At 42.0% G+C, this 15,689-nt stretch overlaps 1 protein-coding gene across 2 annotated transcripts in view; it reads left to right on the top strand.

Annotated features, from left to right (window-relative positions):
- The first annotated feature begins 3,032 nt into the window (after positions 1 to 3,032).
- The window catches only part of MED13 (mediator complex subunit 13), a 54,515-nt gene continuing 41,858 nt past the window's right edge, over positions 3,033 to 15,689 (top strand). Inside the window, exons 1-3 of one of the 2 annotated variants that reach the window (XM_054208142.1) lie at positions 3,033 to 3,340; positions 5,303 to 5,537; positions 15,392 to 15,560. In XM_054208142.1, the coding sequence (XP_054064117.1) occupies positions 3,275 to 3,340; positions 5,303 to 5,537; positions 15,392 to 15,560 (470 nt within the window). In that variant the 5' untranslated portion in view covers positions 3,033 to 3,274. The remainder of the gene's footprint in view (positions 3,341 to 5,302; positions 5,538 to 15,391; positions 15,561 to 15,689) is intronic. The other variant, XM_054208143.1, reaches the window with a different exon arrangement.

The following is a 15,689-nucleotide window of genomic DNA, read 5'->3' as shown; positions in this document are numbered from 1 at the left end:
AACTTATCATTTAAATTTATTTATAGAGTGTCCTTCTTTCCTCCTACTCTATCAAGACATTTGCAGAAGGTTGCCACTCGTCTTGTTCCTGACTCCTGAAATAATTTGCAGGGCCTTTGAAACATCATCATGTTGCATAGTTGTGATGCAATGTGCTGCTGTTGCATGAACGGATCATATTTTAATGCGAATGTCATGTTAGCTGAGACATTCAAGTCTTTCTTTTACTTTAGGCACTTTACACTGGTTTGTATTTTCACTTTAACTCTGCAGTCAAAAAATTCTGCATATAGTAACTTAAAATTTTGCATTCTACATGCAAACCATTGCATAGAAAATTAATACGTAATATGAGAGGATTAACAAGGCGCATATACTTTCAAAATAACTCTTAAAAATAGCTTGCACTGTCACTCTAGCATCTTAATTCTGAATAATCTCAAAGTAAGTCCTCCTGCAAATCTGTGCATGTAGTAACAGAAACCACCTACTCCATCCTCGCAAACTGCACAATATGTATCTGTGCATGGAAAAAAATGTGATTTTGGAGTACAGTTATGATGTCAGTGGGACTAATTAAATATGAATGCAAGCTTTACCAATACTTGCATATTTTTTAGAAAGGTGAATTTGCTCTACAGCGTGAAGTGCCAGCCCAGTATTTGAGGGCAGATCCTGGGAAACCTCTGCCAATTTGCAGCAGAGGAGTCAGGGCGAGTGTTTTTTTTGCCGGTGGGACAGTCTGTGCCCGGACTTTGGCCCCTCGCTGATGGCACAGCCCCGAGGTGGTGCCCGCCACTGGGTGGGAGCCACGACGGGAGGGACATGAGGACATTGGTGGGGCACAGCCAGCTCTGGGGAGGCGGGACTCGAACACGCGGCCCCGCCGACCTGCTGATTCCCCCAAACCTGCGGCGCAACCCGCTGCGCCACGGCCGCTAGATGGCGGCCTCCCAACGGGGAAGGCGGGGGGCTCTCCAGCGCCGGGGCGGCGCCTGGCGGCCGCGCCGCGCCCCTGCACCCTCCTTCCCCCGGCCGCGACGGCGGCCATCGCGGTGCGGGACCACGTGACGGCGCGCCGGCCAATCAGAGAGCGGCAGGGGGGCCCCGACTCTCGTCCCTGCGGCCGCCATTAAAGAAAAAGGGGCTCGGAATTAAACGGGAGAAGAATCCTCCCTCCCCCCCGCCCCGCTCCGGCCGCGACGCGACATGGGGGAGACTCACTGAGGGGGAGCCGGCTGACCAGGATGCCGCGGCCGGGCAGCCGCCGACAGAGGCACCGCTGAGGGGAAGCGAGGAGGAGACCCGCCGGCGGGGGCTTCGGGGCACCGACTCCGCCGCCAGCAGCAGCAGCGGCCGCCGCGTCCCTCTGTGTCGGCGGCGGCGGCGGCGGCGGGGCCGGGAATTGTGGGGGCTCCGACCTCTTCCCCCCCCCCCCCCCCCGCGGCCCTTCCGGCTGAGGAGAGCCCGGGGCTCGGCCGCCGCCTCCCCGCCCTCCCGAGGAGACCTCGGGGAGGGGGCCCTCCGCCCACCGCCCCCGCGGGGACGCCGCAGCGGGGCGGCGCGGAGCCTTCCCGCGGCCCTGAGGAGACCCCGCACCTGAGGAGAGCGGGGGCCCCCACCCCGCCGGGGGGGTCTCGGGGCTCGCTCCCCTCCCCCCGCAGAAGAAACCGCTCCATTTGAAGACTCATTTTCTATTTTTCTAATCCCCCCTTTTTTATTTTTCTTTTTTTTTCTTTTTTTTTTTTTTTTTAAGGGACCAGCGTCGCAGCTGGGCTGGTCCCTCCCCGCCTCACCTCCCCCCCACCTCCCGCTGGAGGGGGTCTTGCAGGGTTTGGCGCGGTGGAGGGGGCCCTCCCTGCCCCGGATCCCCCCCCTTCCGCCGGCCCTCGGCGGTAACTCGGCAGGGTCCGGGCTCCCCTGAAGAGACCCGCCCAGCCCTGTGGACTTCGTGGGGCTCCCTCGGCCCCGGAGGACAGCTGGGGGGGGCGAGCCTCCCTGAAGACACTCTGCGATTTTACCCCTTCCTCCTCCCCCGAAAAGACTGGGGATCGGCCTCCGGGAGACTCCTCCATCCTTCCCCGAAGAGACTTCGAGGGTCACCCGCAATTTCCTCCTTCCACCCCTCTCCCCCTCCCTCCTTTACCCACGGAAGGATTTTTACCCAACGGAGGATATTTTGGTTTCGCCCTCTCTGCGAAGAGTATTTCTTTTTGGGGAGGGGGGTTTTCCACCGGGGAATTTAATCCCCCGCTGGGCTGCTAAGGAGACTTTTGCGGCCTTTCTGTCTCAAGGAATACCTTCCCCCTCCCCTGCCCCCGCAGATGTTTTTTTGGGGTACACCCCAGGAAATTTTTCTTGTTCTGCCTTTACGATTTCCTCGGACTCGCCGTGCTTCTGGCCCCTAAAGTTTGTTTTTATGATTTTAAATTTTAATTTATTTGGAATATTTTTGGAGCAGGGGAGAAGAATCTGACCCGACCCCCCACCCCCCCCCACCCTGTTGCCCTCGGACTCCGAAGAGACGAGCCTGGATTTTTCTCTCTCTCCCACAGCCAATCCTTCCCAGTCATTCCACAATTTGCCCCTTTCTCATCTGATGACTAAAGAAACAGGAGGAAGAGGAGGGAGGTTTCTGGATTAATTGCCCCCACTGGATTATTTATTTTTCCTACTTCTCGTAGGAATTGCTTGGCATCTGAGAAGAGAGGAAGGAGGGATGTCAACTGATTTTTACCCCTAGCCCCCCTGGATTAATTACCCCATTTTTATTCTCTTGTTGGATCAATTACCCCTTCACCTTACCTCCTCTCCCTCCCCTCCTTATGCGAGTGAGAAGACAAGAGGAACAGGGAGGATTTTGATCTTAATCTCCCCGTCGTTGGATTACTTACCACCTCCCTCTTTCTGTTCTCCCCTTCCACGGTGGCTTTACCCCCCCACACCCCGTGCGATATCCAGAAGAAGAGAAAACGTCTTGAGTTTCTCTTAATTTTTTTTTTTAAATTTTTTAATATATTTTTTTTTTATCCCCCCCCCGTCTTCGATACCACTCTCCTCCTGGCTTATTTATCCTGCCACTGTTTCGCGTGCGTGTGTGTCTGTATGTAAATCCCTTATTTAATTGTATTATTATTTGTGCGTGTGCATAGTCCCCCATCCCCCCTTTCCCTCTCGGTGTCTGTCTCTCCCTCTCCCTCTCTCTCTCTCTGTCTGTCTCTTTCTTTCTTGTCGGAGGCTGTGGGATAATGGCGTGTGGGTTGTGGCTGTGAGGATGAGTTCCTGCTTCGTGCCGAACGGGGCCAGCCTGGAGGATTGCCATTCCAACCTCTTCTGCCTGGTAAGTGCCGGCCGCCGGCACCCGCACGGGGACGGGGAGCGAGGAGGGAGAGGAGGAGGTTCGGGGGAGGGGAGGAAGGGGCAGTGGAAGCAAAGCAGCCATTTTTAGCATAGCTTCTGTTGGATGAGTCCTCGGAGTAGGCCCTGCCTGGAGCCAGCCAACTCTCCCATGCCCCTCTGGTTCCCCCTCCATCGCTGTCTGTCTCGCCTTGCCCCTCCCTCCGCTTTCTTCCTGGGTAGTATCCTCCCTGCCACTCGCCTTTTCCTCCGCTTTCCTGGCCTGCAACTTTTCCTCCTTTTCCCCCCTGTCTTCCCATCTCTGCTTCTGAGCGTGGTGTTTCTCGCAGGAGGTAAGGAGACCTGCGGCTCCTTCTTATTTTCAGCCCCACACCTCGAGGAACTTTCCCTTTTCTCTCCCCACTAATGACATCCCAGGCAAACCAGAGCCCAAACCTCCCTTCTTCCGTGCTTTTAAAGTGCTCTCTTTTGCTGCATGTTTTTTATTCTGGAGGTCTGCTTTTGGTGATGCGCTCTCTGTGAAGCGGTGGTATCTTGTATTTTGTTATGCACCATTTTGTGGTCTTTTTAAACCCAAGTGTGAAATCGTTCAAATTGTTGATTTTGGTAGCTCCCAAAGTAAATTTGATTTAACTGGACTGTGATGCAATTTTTGGTGGCTGTGCAGAGCTGTTTCATCTGCGTTTTAATGCAAATCAGCTAATCTTAGCTGACTGCCAAATATTTATTATTCTAGAGATGGTTACAAGTAAAAACCTGTGCCAAGCTGTGGTACTAATGTTTTTTTGGATGGAGGGGAATCTGGACAGCCTGAACATGTCTGCAGCCTGCATCAGGCCTGCAGCTCCATCTTAGCAGTGCATTTTTAAATCTTAAAGTCTTTCTAAAGTATCAACTGTTGCAGACTCCCCACCTTTTGTCTAAATTGCTTCTCCTCCATGGTAAGAAGGCTGCCATGTTAGGTTTAAATATTGCAGTAATCTTATGTGTGTTGTCATATTGGGAAGGAAAAAAAAAATATTGACTTCTTAGCAAATGCCAGCCTACCTTGTTCTCCCTTCTCAAAGAGAACCCAGGGGCAGAGCCTCCCCTACGTGCCTTAAGGTGACTGTCCTCATGTGAAAAAAAAATTAGCGCTAAAACTTGGTGTGGTATTGCATTGTACATAATCCAGGAATTGTCTGTTTCCCATTACATATAGTAGTAACTCTTTTACTTTTTATAAAGTCAAATGATTTTTTGCCTAGAAGGGGATTTAGTGGATTATATTGTGGACGCTAGTCTGACGTATAATTTAATGATAAAAACAGGATTTAAGTTCTTAAGTTGTGGTGTGAGAAATTAAAAGTGTGATAGCTCTGGGTAAAATAACCGTACTTGAGAGGCTTCCTGTGTGAGATACAGAGAATATTTTACAATGGAGAAACTTGTGAAATTTTCGGAAGCAGTAGGTGGCTGAAAGAAGGTATGCTTGAGTTAGATTTACTATATTACCTATTTCCTTAGAGTAATCTTGGGTTGAAAAGGTAGTGTATGCATAAGTAAGCAAAAAGAAAGGCGTTCTTTGCTAAGGCAAGTGTTTAGTAGATTGGACAGTTGCAGTCTGCAAATAATTATGTTACTCATTTATCTTTCACTTTTTTAAAATTTTAAATCAAATCTGACTTTTCTCTCTGTAATCTTAAAGCTGCAGTGAAAATGAACAGCTCTTGCATTACTGCAGTTATTAAAGGAGATTTTAAAACAGGGTGCCTGATTATTTCCAGTCTATCTTCCAAGGTGCACAAAACTTACAAGTATGGTTTCTGTTAAATTTTGTTGGATTAATCCTTCCTTTCTTCCTTCCACCCACCTCTTCCTGTGCCATCATCTTTTTATAGCAGGATGTTTCTGTTGGGGATGTACCTACACCAGTGTCTGACAGTTGTTCTTTTCCTTCCCTTAGGCTGATCTAACTGGGATTAAATGGAAGCGATATGTATGGCAGGGTCCAACATCTGCCCCAATTCTCTTTCCGGTCACGGAAGAGGACCCTATTTTGAGCAGTTTCAGTCGCTGTCTGAAGGCAGATGTACTCAGTGTTTGGCGCCGAGACCAGAGACCTGGACGCAGGGAGCTATGGATATTTTGGTGGGGTGATGACCCCAACTTTGCCGACCTTATTCATCATGATCTCTCAGGTAGGAGGAAATTTATACCTTCTTTTGGTCAGTGAAAGGATGCTGTTCCTCAGGACTGTCTTCTGCCAGCCCTTAGAAAATCTGTACTAGATGAACTGTTGTCTATAGATAAAATAAATTTGCTGCTACAGTCTACACCAAATTATTATGGCAGCGCAGTGTTCAAACAGCTCCTGTCTATGTTTAGGTGGTCTTGGACTACTAGATTTTCAAGAAGCGAGTTTTTGCTCCCCACTTCTTTCTTTTGGAAAAAAAACCAAAACACACAAGGCTATGAATTTTGTCAGCTTCTTCACAAGAAGGCTGTGCCTGTGATTCAGAACTGATGTCTTAAACATGTTTTGATAAGATCCCTTTTGTTGGGCAATTAGAACTTTAAAATTAAAATAGTAAACCCCATTTTATTATGTAATAACCATTGTAGGGATCTGTGCAACTCTTGAACCGTATGGAGTTCTGTTGATTGGAAGTCAAATCATTGGTGAGAAGCCCTCAAAAGAAGGCATCTGAAACTAACTTGCTGTTTTTGTGCAAGGATCTTTAAACCTTGTGTGTTTATGCTCCCCCTTTCCCAGTGCTCTGAACCTGTACCTGCTTTCAAACTTAGGCCTTTGAAAGTCTAACAATATCTATATTTTTCAGTAATGTTGTACTTCAGATTTGGCAGCTTGTTTTGCAAATGTTTGCTTCTTGATCTCCAGTAGATGGTTTTCCAGTTGCGTATCAGTAAGGTGGTGAAGTTAGGTTTTTAAGCCGTCTGTGTAAGTGTAGTGGTAAGACTACACTAATTCTAGAAAAAAACAAAGTCACATCACTCCAATTTCCTTTCAAGTAACGTACAGTATTCAGATTACTGAAGTGTAAAATGAGACCAAGGTTCGGTGACCTGGTAACCAGAAATTGTTAACGCTGGCTTTGGTTTGTGGATAGCTGAAGAACAAATACAAATTTGAAGTGCCGCTGAGGAAGTTGACCTGAAACAACTTAATGTGTAGAAATGTAATACCATATGATCTGAAAAACAATTGATGCACTAAAATGATGTTTATTTCTTTGAATAATTGAATTCAAAGATTTGGATGTTGCTGGTATTCCTGGCTGTCCTGGAACTAGAAACTTTGTATCTTAAATGGCACTTACATTGTAGGTTGCTTGATATTTTAGTGCATTTATGGCTTCCTTATTTTGCCCTGTGAATAACCTCAGTCTTGACCTGCAGGGAACATCCTTTGTATGACTGAGATGTAACTTAGACTAAATGCTATTTTTGGCCTGGGCCTGCCCTGAGCAAAGACCAACACTTGTGTGAAAGTATCTATGTAAATTTTGTATGCTGTTGGCTGATGAGATTAAATTGAGACAAATAATGTTACATTGTTTTTTGAGTGGAAGATCAAATAAAGGTTAAGCCATTTGGAGAGTGCATTTCTGCACTATCTGGCCATCAAAATTATTTGTTTGAGCAACTTTCTTTGCATTATATCTCGAATCTATCTACTCGTGATATAGTATAGAGGTACCTTTTGAAAATAGTGGTGTTCTGTAGCTGAACTTTTAGATTGGTGTGTATTTATGCTTTTATGGAATTACACTTTTGCGCATGTAGATAAGCACGTATCATCCTAGGTACTTATCAACTCTTAACCTCTCTTAGGGTATAAGGGAGAGATAGTAGAGGATTAGAGTCTCCTAGCCATGTCTTTGCAATTATTTTGGGTATTTTCTTTGTTCAGGTCACCTGTGGATGTCTGCACTTCAGAAGGGAGGCTGTTCTATGCATCTTGCTGTTAGATATTTTTCTAGATAAATGCTCATCACTCATGAGAGTGTTACCTATGTCTGTGTGTAGATGTAGCTGACATCTTGGTTTTTGCAGGCATGTCTTTGTCTCCTTTTTAATTAAAAGGAGACATTATAATCTCTTAGAGTGTGTTAGTCTGCTTGGCTCTTCTGACTAGAAGTTGATAAAGATATTAATCAGCTAGATTGTGGAGGAGATGGCTGAGGAGTGCCTGCACCTGCATTTCTTCTCTTCCCGTTACACAAAATCTTAATGTGAACCTCATACAAGAAAGAATTATGGCTGAACCCAAACAATGTTATCTGACCTTTGTTATAGACCTAATGGATTTTTTTCATCAGTGGACAATTTCTCCTAGTAATTCACGTTGCCCTGTTCTCCCAATGCTTGCTTGTTACATTTTCAATGGGAAAGATAAATGACTTCCTGGCAGAGGCTTGTTACCTGTAAAATTGATTGGCAATTGTTTGCTGTGGACTGTTGAGGTGCTGCCTCATTTAGAACTTTTCTACTCGATAGGTGAAGAATTGCCCTGAAGGATGTGGTGAGGGAGGAGGAGAGGGGCTAAGAGCAGTCTGTTGCTGGTAGCCTGTCCTTTATTGCTTATGGACAGACTTCACTTGGGGAAGTGTGCCTTGAATGAGCTGTAGTTAGAAATATGCTAGGGCAATGCTAATAACTTTTGATTTTGTCTTCCTTTGGTATGAAGCTATGCCTGTTAAGGAGAGGTTGGTATTTTGACAGTTTTTGACTTTTTTTGGTGATTTGTAGTTTCAGTGAACAATGGACATTAAGTGTCTGGAACACATCTTGGTTATCAACCCCTGGGGATCTGAAATATGGCAGCCTTCAAGAATCCTTTTGTCCCCTACAGAGTGCCTTCCCAAGATCACTTCAAGAGGGAACATACAGTTTTGTGGGTGTACATATCTGCATATCAGATTAAAAAAATAAACTATATCTCTCCCTCTTCAGCCTCTACATTCTAGAAGTTCATTCTTTGCCCTGGAGATATGTTTGAATGCCTGCTACTGGCTATATCTAAATTCTTGTATCAAGCCTTGGATAACTGTCTTGTTGATGGTCAGGGTTTGTTGTTGCCTGGGGGCATGTCAAAAGGAGACTTGTTCAGAGATGCTGATTGATCAGTAATATTGACTTCACTCAATCATTTTTTTTTTCCTTCCCCAGGAAACTACTTACTGTATGTAATACCAAAAAACCCATAAGTCTGTTTCTACCCCAACATAGCTAGAGGCAGACAGAAGTGAGTGAAATGTTATTTTATCCTCTAACAATCTCAAAGGTTATGTTTTTGTTGTGACAGTGAGGCTTGATTATAGTAATTCCTGCAACTCAAACCTTAAAGTAGAACATCTCCTTGAGTTTCAGAAGGCAGTGGTCTCTCACTGGTCTAATCAGCAGTGATTTTTATCAGATTCATTCTTGTTTTAAAGTGGTTACCTGTACACTTGAATTTTTATTTTATTTTTTTTAAATTGGCAGTAGATGGTTTCAAACCTGAGAACAGTTGGGTATGAATTATGTACAAGACATAGTCCCAAGGAAATAGTTACAATTTGATTAATGCTTGGATAGGGAAATGCTTCTGTATGCCTTTGACCTTCAAATTGCATCTTTTAAATGGTGAGCTCTAAGATGCATCTTTTTTTGTTCCGGTGTCTATTAAATCTCGTTAATTTACTTTAAAAATTAAAGAATTTTCCTTCTACCTGTCATATATCAAGTTAATCAGTTTTTGTTTGCTGAACACTATTTCTCATGCTGCTGCGAGGGATAAATGTATAAAAATAACGCTAGTCTTGGCTCTTTGCTGGGCTTGTAGGAAAGCTTGAAAGAGTAAGGAGAAAGGTCTGTGTACTGATGCTGGTCTGTTCATACTGTATGGTAAAAGCAGGAACAGTCATGGCAGCAAAGACTTCTATGTGTTGTGTAGTTCTCAAGATGTGTGTTATAGATCAAATCCTTGTCTCCAAACAAATCTGAATTGGTTGTTTTGTGCTGATGTTAGCATTCAGTGCCTCATTCCTTCTAATACAATGGAAACCAGAGTATGAGCCAGTTACCGTACTGAGGGTTCTGCAAAAAAGCCTGCCAGTTGCAAGGAGTCGGCAAAGCGAGCTTTGAAAATAATTCAGCTAGTGGCTTGCATTTTTTTAATAGAATTTGCTTTCTAAAACTGTATAACTCCTACAAAAAAAATTATGCTTTTATAAAAAGTTTTGCACCTAATGTTAGTATGGTGAGCTTAAGTAACTTGTCTGTGGTGGATACGTGTGTTCCTATGTATGTAATAAGAAGGCATTACAAATACTCCTTGCCGTGTAGTGAGTGCATTGATGCTTTAGCATTTCTTTAGTCTTCCATGTTAGAGATGTGTGCACTTAAGCAAAACTGCTGATAAGCATTATGCAAAAATTACTGAATCAGTCTTTGTATAACTTCTGTGACTTGGTGTGAGCACCAGCTCAAAGCTGGTGTTTAACTTTTTTCCTTTCTTTCTTTTCTCCTGACCAAACATGCATGTAAAATATCTGTGGAGTAAAGGTGAAAAATAGTTTGTCACAGTAAATGAGGATTTTGCATCTTATTGTGTTGGTTGTAGGTACAAAGTCACATGTGTAATATAACTCTATAAATAAGAGCAATGACTCCATGGGCACGAAGGATAGGATTTAACAATATACGTGAAATATATCTGCATATGAAATTACTCAAAGACAGTGTGGAGGAGGATATTGGAACATTTAGCTAGAAAGTTTTTCAGCTTTTCTTTTCCCGTCACTATGCAGTAGGTCTACTGACCAGCCAAACTGACATCCAACAAATAGTGAAGGAAAGCTGTTATCTTGTTATCCTTATGAACAAGCATAGCTACCTGCATACAAAATGGTCATACTTAAAATTTTTTAATATTTAGAAAAATATTCTGCTGCATAGAGAAAGCATAAAACCTATGTATGTGATCCTGGTAAAGGGCTGGCATTACAAAAACGGACTTGTATTGGTGCTGAATATTTTGAGAATGGTATTTTGGACGGTAGCGCATGTTTTGGCTTGCTTCTCGGTTGATGAAATTTTGCAGCTAGTTTGGATATCTGGAGTCTTCTATCTAGACTCTTGTCCATGAATGTAGGTAACAGATACAGCTCTACTAGAAACAAGCTTAAGTTGTCTTACTAGGATTCTGCAGTTGGTATTTTTTAATTGTAGTCGGTCCCTTTTTCACACAAAATTTGTTGTTTCTCATTTATTTCATAAGGGACATAGGTCCTTAAAATTATTTTTAATAGGTTAACTGGATAACTCTTGATTTGAGCAACTTTATTTAATCTTAAAGTATTTAACTTTAAAAATGTATTTTTTAAATAGGAAACTTTACTTGAAGTGTATCTGCATATTATTACAATACCGCATACAGCAGCAATTTCATGCCACTTTGCTTATTATACTTCCCTTGTAATCTGAAGCTCATATAGGAAGTTTGATTGTATAAATCAGTTTTGCATCAGTCTATTTCTATAACTGGCAGGCTGTCAAATGATGACAGAAAGGAAGCCTGTGAAGGTAAGTAGTACTTCTAAAAGATGTGTCTCAGTCGTGATACTAAGGAATAGATTTTTCCGCTGTATAACTGAAGTAATTGTGGGGGGAGAATTGTAGTCCAACGTGGAGGCTTGACCGGTCTGTTTCTTTGCATCATTTATTTTAGAGGTTCATTGAGCATTAGTAAGATATTTTTAATGGTATGGTAAACATATTCAGCCTTTTCAAGAGTTGATGCTTAGTGATGTTTTGCTGATGTGGCCAGCTATATGTTAAAAGGAAGAAGGGGGAAAATCCACATTCTTTAAAAGTGTTCTTGAAAGCGTCATTTTTAGTACTGTATTCAAAATTGGTGTTCTTGCAAAAAAACCAGGCATTAAGCAAAGATCTGTTTATTTGTTAGCAATCCTTGATTAATAAACTTGGCTAAAGATCTGTGGGTAACAAATATGGTTTAAAACACCTGACTTGAATGAAATTAAAAGGTTTTAAGATACTGCTTTTTCAGAATTCAATAAAAATTGCAAGGCTTTTGTATTGTGAATGTGCTTCCACACTTCTGCCTCCCAGTGTGCTTGTCCGAGAGCACCAGAAAGATGGAAGGGCATAATCAGTAAAAATGAACTTAGCTGCTTCAGGTGAACTGTATGAAGAATGTAAAGTAGAACATAAAAGTACCAAAAGCAAATAGCCTCCTACAACTATTTCGTTAAATTGGATGGTGGTAGTATCAAGGAAGTGTTGATTGAGGAAGTCTGTTCTTTGTGTAGTATGAAAATTGCTTTTTCCTGGCCATTTTTTCCATTAATTATTAATTTCCTGGTAATTTTTAACTTAATTTAAGGAAAATTCTCAGCCCAATATGTGGTGTAAACAGAGAAGGAACTAAATTCATTATACTGGGATGATACGTGTATAAGTTGATCAATGGATTGACACAAAAGTGTGTTGCAGAGAAGTTGAATGGTTTGGGCAGCTAAGAGAAGTAATAAAAAAATAACATATTTGTAACATTCAGGTTGCCAGGACAGTTTTGTGGATAACACTCGTCTGAAGTGAAATTGTGGCTTAACACCTTCTTAAAATGAGTCAGCAACTTATTTTGGTTTATTAACACTATCAGATTGAACATTTGAAGTTATTGTGTTTAAGAAAGCTTAGAAGACAAAGTGCATCTTCCTCTCCCTCTCTTCTTAAAAATGGTTTACTTTGTACAATTTCTGTTAAGTAGGAGGATTTTTCTCATGTTGAGAAACAATAATTTGAATGAAGAAGAAAAAATAGTTGGGAGATGTGAGCAGATGTCATGTTTCTCTCCTTCCATCCACCACCCTAAAAAAGGGGGAGGGGGGAATGACTAAATAGGCTTTGAAAAGACACAGAACACTTACTGCTATTTTTTTTTGCGTGAATTTGAATAATGTTCTGAAATGAGGGTATCTTTAACCGTCATCTTATTTCACCTTCCCTTTCTATAGCAAGATGCACTTCAGTTTGAACAGGTGGTCTTATTTTGGGTACTGGACATTCATCCTGATCAGGAGGCATGCTTACAGCATGCTATGTTTTTAAATATTAGGGGTTTAATTGTGACTTCCATCTAATGCCTTACACTTTCTCCACATAATATACTTGCCTAAGAGCTCTCTGTTGCAGCAATAAACTAAGACAGCAAAGAGAGCTCCGAAGAATTACAGTCTTGTGGCAAGTTCTTGCATGTAAACTTTTGTTCGTAACTTGGCTGTCAGCACAACTATTGATGTTAAATGAAATACCTAGCACTTTGGAGTGTCTTAGAAAATTGAAAGCTCTCCTTTTTGTCCATAGTACAACCATCAAAATACAAGCTTTGAATTACGCTTCTGTATCTTTGCGATTTCAGCATCTTTCTTCTCATTGATGCACTAATATGTCAAAACAAAATTGGGCGTAAAGGCTGGAAATAGCTCTTTCTGTTTCCTCTTATAATGGGTAATTGATGCAGGGAATGGTCTTAGAATGAATCTTTATTTATTTTTTTTTTTTAAATTACGAGAGCCATATAGAAACCAACTATTTAACCTTTGAAATGGCGTGGAGTTTATTGTGCAGTTAAAGTCCAATATCATTAAGCCTTGTAGTTAATGTTTGCTCTATCGAGCCGGTTGTTTGCCACCAGTTGAGCGGCGTGTGCTGAGCAGCAGAACTGCCCGTAGGACGAGGCTGCTCCTTTCTCTGTGTCTGCAAATCGCGGGGCTGGGGAAAAATGCCTCCTCTTGGCACAAACATTTTATACCCTTTGACTTTGGACCTTTGTTGCTTTTTGTTACAAGCTTCTTGTATGATGTTTATTTCTTGAGTTACTGTGTTATCTTGTAGCTCTAGGGCTTTTAAAAACAAGCTTTTTGCTGAACTTCAAAACTGGATTAGGGTGGTGGGGTGGGAAGCTCCTTGTGAAGCCTTTTATTTAGGAAATGCGGTTCCTTGCTTTTCCTTGTCTTTACCAGAAAATTATTTCATGTAATGATTCATCTGTAATGATGCACACCTCACTTATAAATTATGTGGCAGGTTTGTTTACTCTTATTCTGTCCCTCAGAGAAGGATACTGGGAGTAATTTTCTTTAACTCACAATACTGATCTTGAGTGGAAATTTACTTGTGTGGAATCTTGCAATATACAAATATGGCCACCACATTCTGGTTGCAATATTATCTTGAAATTCCTTTCTCTGTCATCTTTGCCTGAGGTGTTGTTTATTGTAATAATCTGTAAGGTGTTTGTTGTTTTTTTTTTTTCCTAAATAAAACTCTTGGGTGTCTGGTTTTCTACATGCTCTCTAATTTAAGGATATTGAGACTTTAGTTAATACTATTGTAACCTTTTAAGCTTGTAAGTGGCTTCCAGATAAAGGTGAAGGGGCTTATTTCAAAGGGAGATTTAAAATGCAAGGACTTGGCTGTATTACTGAGGTTTTCTGACCATCGAGCAAACCAGTGGAAAGCTGTTTGAACCAAAATCCTCTGTGAAGGAGAGGTGAACAGAGAGGTTGCTATCGCAAGACCCGTTGTATGAAAGTAAATCTAAACCCAGGCCTCGCTTCTCGGAGGTGTGCAGAGAAGGCCTAAGGGGCAATGAATGAATGTGAGAGATGAGCAACTTGCTCTAGCTGTGAGCTCTGAGTGGGGGTTGGAGCAGATGACCTCCACGGGTCCCTTCCAACCTAAATTATTCCATGACTATCCAGAGACTGAAGTAAAAATATGTCTCCTTATCTATGTCAGACAGTCTTCTAGTCTGTTCTGCTGCTACCTGGGGTATAAAAGCAATGGCATTATAACTATGCTAGGTTAGTCCAAGGAGACCAGTAGCGGACCCTTAGGGATATATGTAAAACACGATATACAAGGAATTGGTAGGTGTAAAGATAAGACCTGATTGCCAGTAATTTAAGGACAAGATCTTGAGTTCTCTTATATTATCCTCTGTATTAGCGTGTAGCTGGGAATGAATGATATCACATATATACTGAGAGATACTACAGGAACTTTCAGATGTCCCTCCCTTTACTTGTGGAGTCTAGTTGTAATGCCATTGTAATTTTTTTGTACTGGTGCATATACTTCTAGGGCCTGTAAACTATGTTCAAACACTGATTATGGGCCAGAGTGGTTGAAGAGATTACAGCTTCTTGTAATGAATCTTGCTTTCCGATTTGGCAAATCAACTTGGCTTGTGTAAGTTAGATTCCACGACCCTGATTTGTGGGGCACACAAGATCTCAATGTTTCACTTCAGAATCCTATCAATATGAACTGGGCTTTGTCTTTCTGCGTGCTGTTTTCCTCTTCTGTTATATGTATAGATCAGAAAGCAGGACTAGCCTGCTTAAATATCTTTGCTTTTTATTCTGAATTAAAAAGAAAAATTGCAGTTGTGAGAGTCTTCTGGGGAGAATCAAATTGCGCTTACACATTTTCTGGGTATTTGTTTTCCCCTCCTCTGGCAAATTGATAAACATAAATATTGTTGATCAACTGACTCTTAGTGCCCTGCTTTCTTCAGTCAATGGTAGCTAGAGACACTAGGATATATTAAAAGTTTGTCTTTGGGCAATTTATTTTTAAGCATAATTGTCGGCTAAGTCTTCAGGATAAGCAATTCAGACTACCCAAAACAAGCCATCTTGCAGACAGATATACAGTGATTTTGCAGGCTGAAATATGTAACGTACTGGTGCTCGCTGTTTCCTTTTGTGTACAAATAGCTGTTGAATCTTTTTTTTTCTTGTGTGAGACGAGATATTTTTATAGCTGATTACTTTTAGCAGTTATAGTGTTATAATGTGAGTAGAGTTATTATCTGAATGTTACAGGCTTTTTTTGGTTGCATGTGATGCTGTGAATGTCTTAAAAGCTTGTGGGAGAGAAAATGATATTGTGATATGTGCATGAAATAATAGGATGGAATTCAGTGCTAATTTTTTTTTTTCCCTTTGCCTTATAGAAGAGGAAGATGGTGTTTGGGAGAATGGACTTTCTTACGAATGTCGCACTCTACTTTTCAAAGCCGTTCACAACCTGCTGGAGAGGTGTTTAATGAATCGGAATTTTGTACGCATTGGGAAATGGTTTGTGAAGCCTTATGAGAAAGATGAAAAACCTATAAACAAAAGGTAGGATGTTTTTTATTGCTTTATTAAAGAAGTTATACAGTTTATTGAGGCTTTGTGCTGGAAGAAACGTTTAATTAAGAGCACTCTGTTTGTGATTTGTTTGGGAACCCGGATCTCTGATCTTTCTTG

The sequence above is a fragment of the Rissa tridactyla genome, chromosome 7, assembly GCF_028500815.1.
Source record: "Rissa tridactyla isolate bRisTri1 chromosome 7, bRisTri1.patW.cur.20221130, whole genome shotgun sequence".
NCBI lineage: Eukaryota > Metazoa > Chordata > Aves > Charadriiformes > Laridae > Rissa > Rissa tridactyla.
Note: the sequence above shows the minus strand (reverse complement) of the source record. Positions and strands in the feature narration are given on the sequence as shown.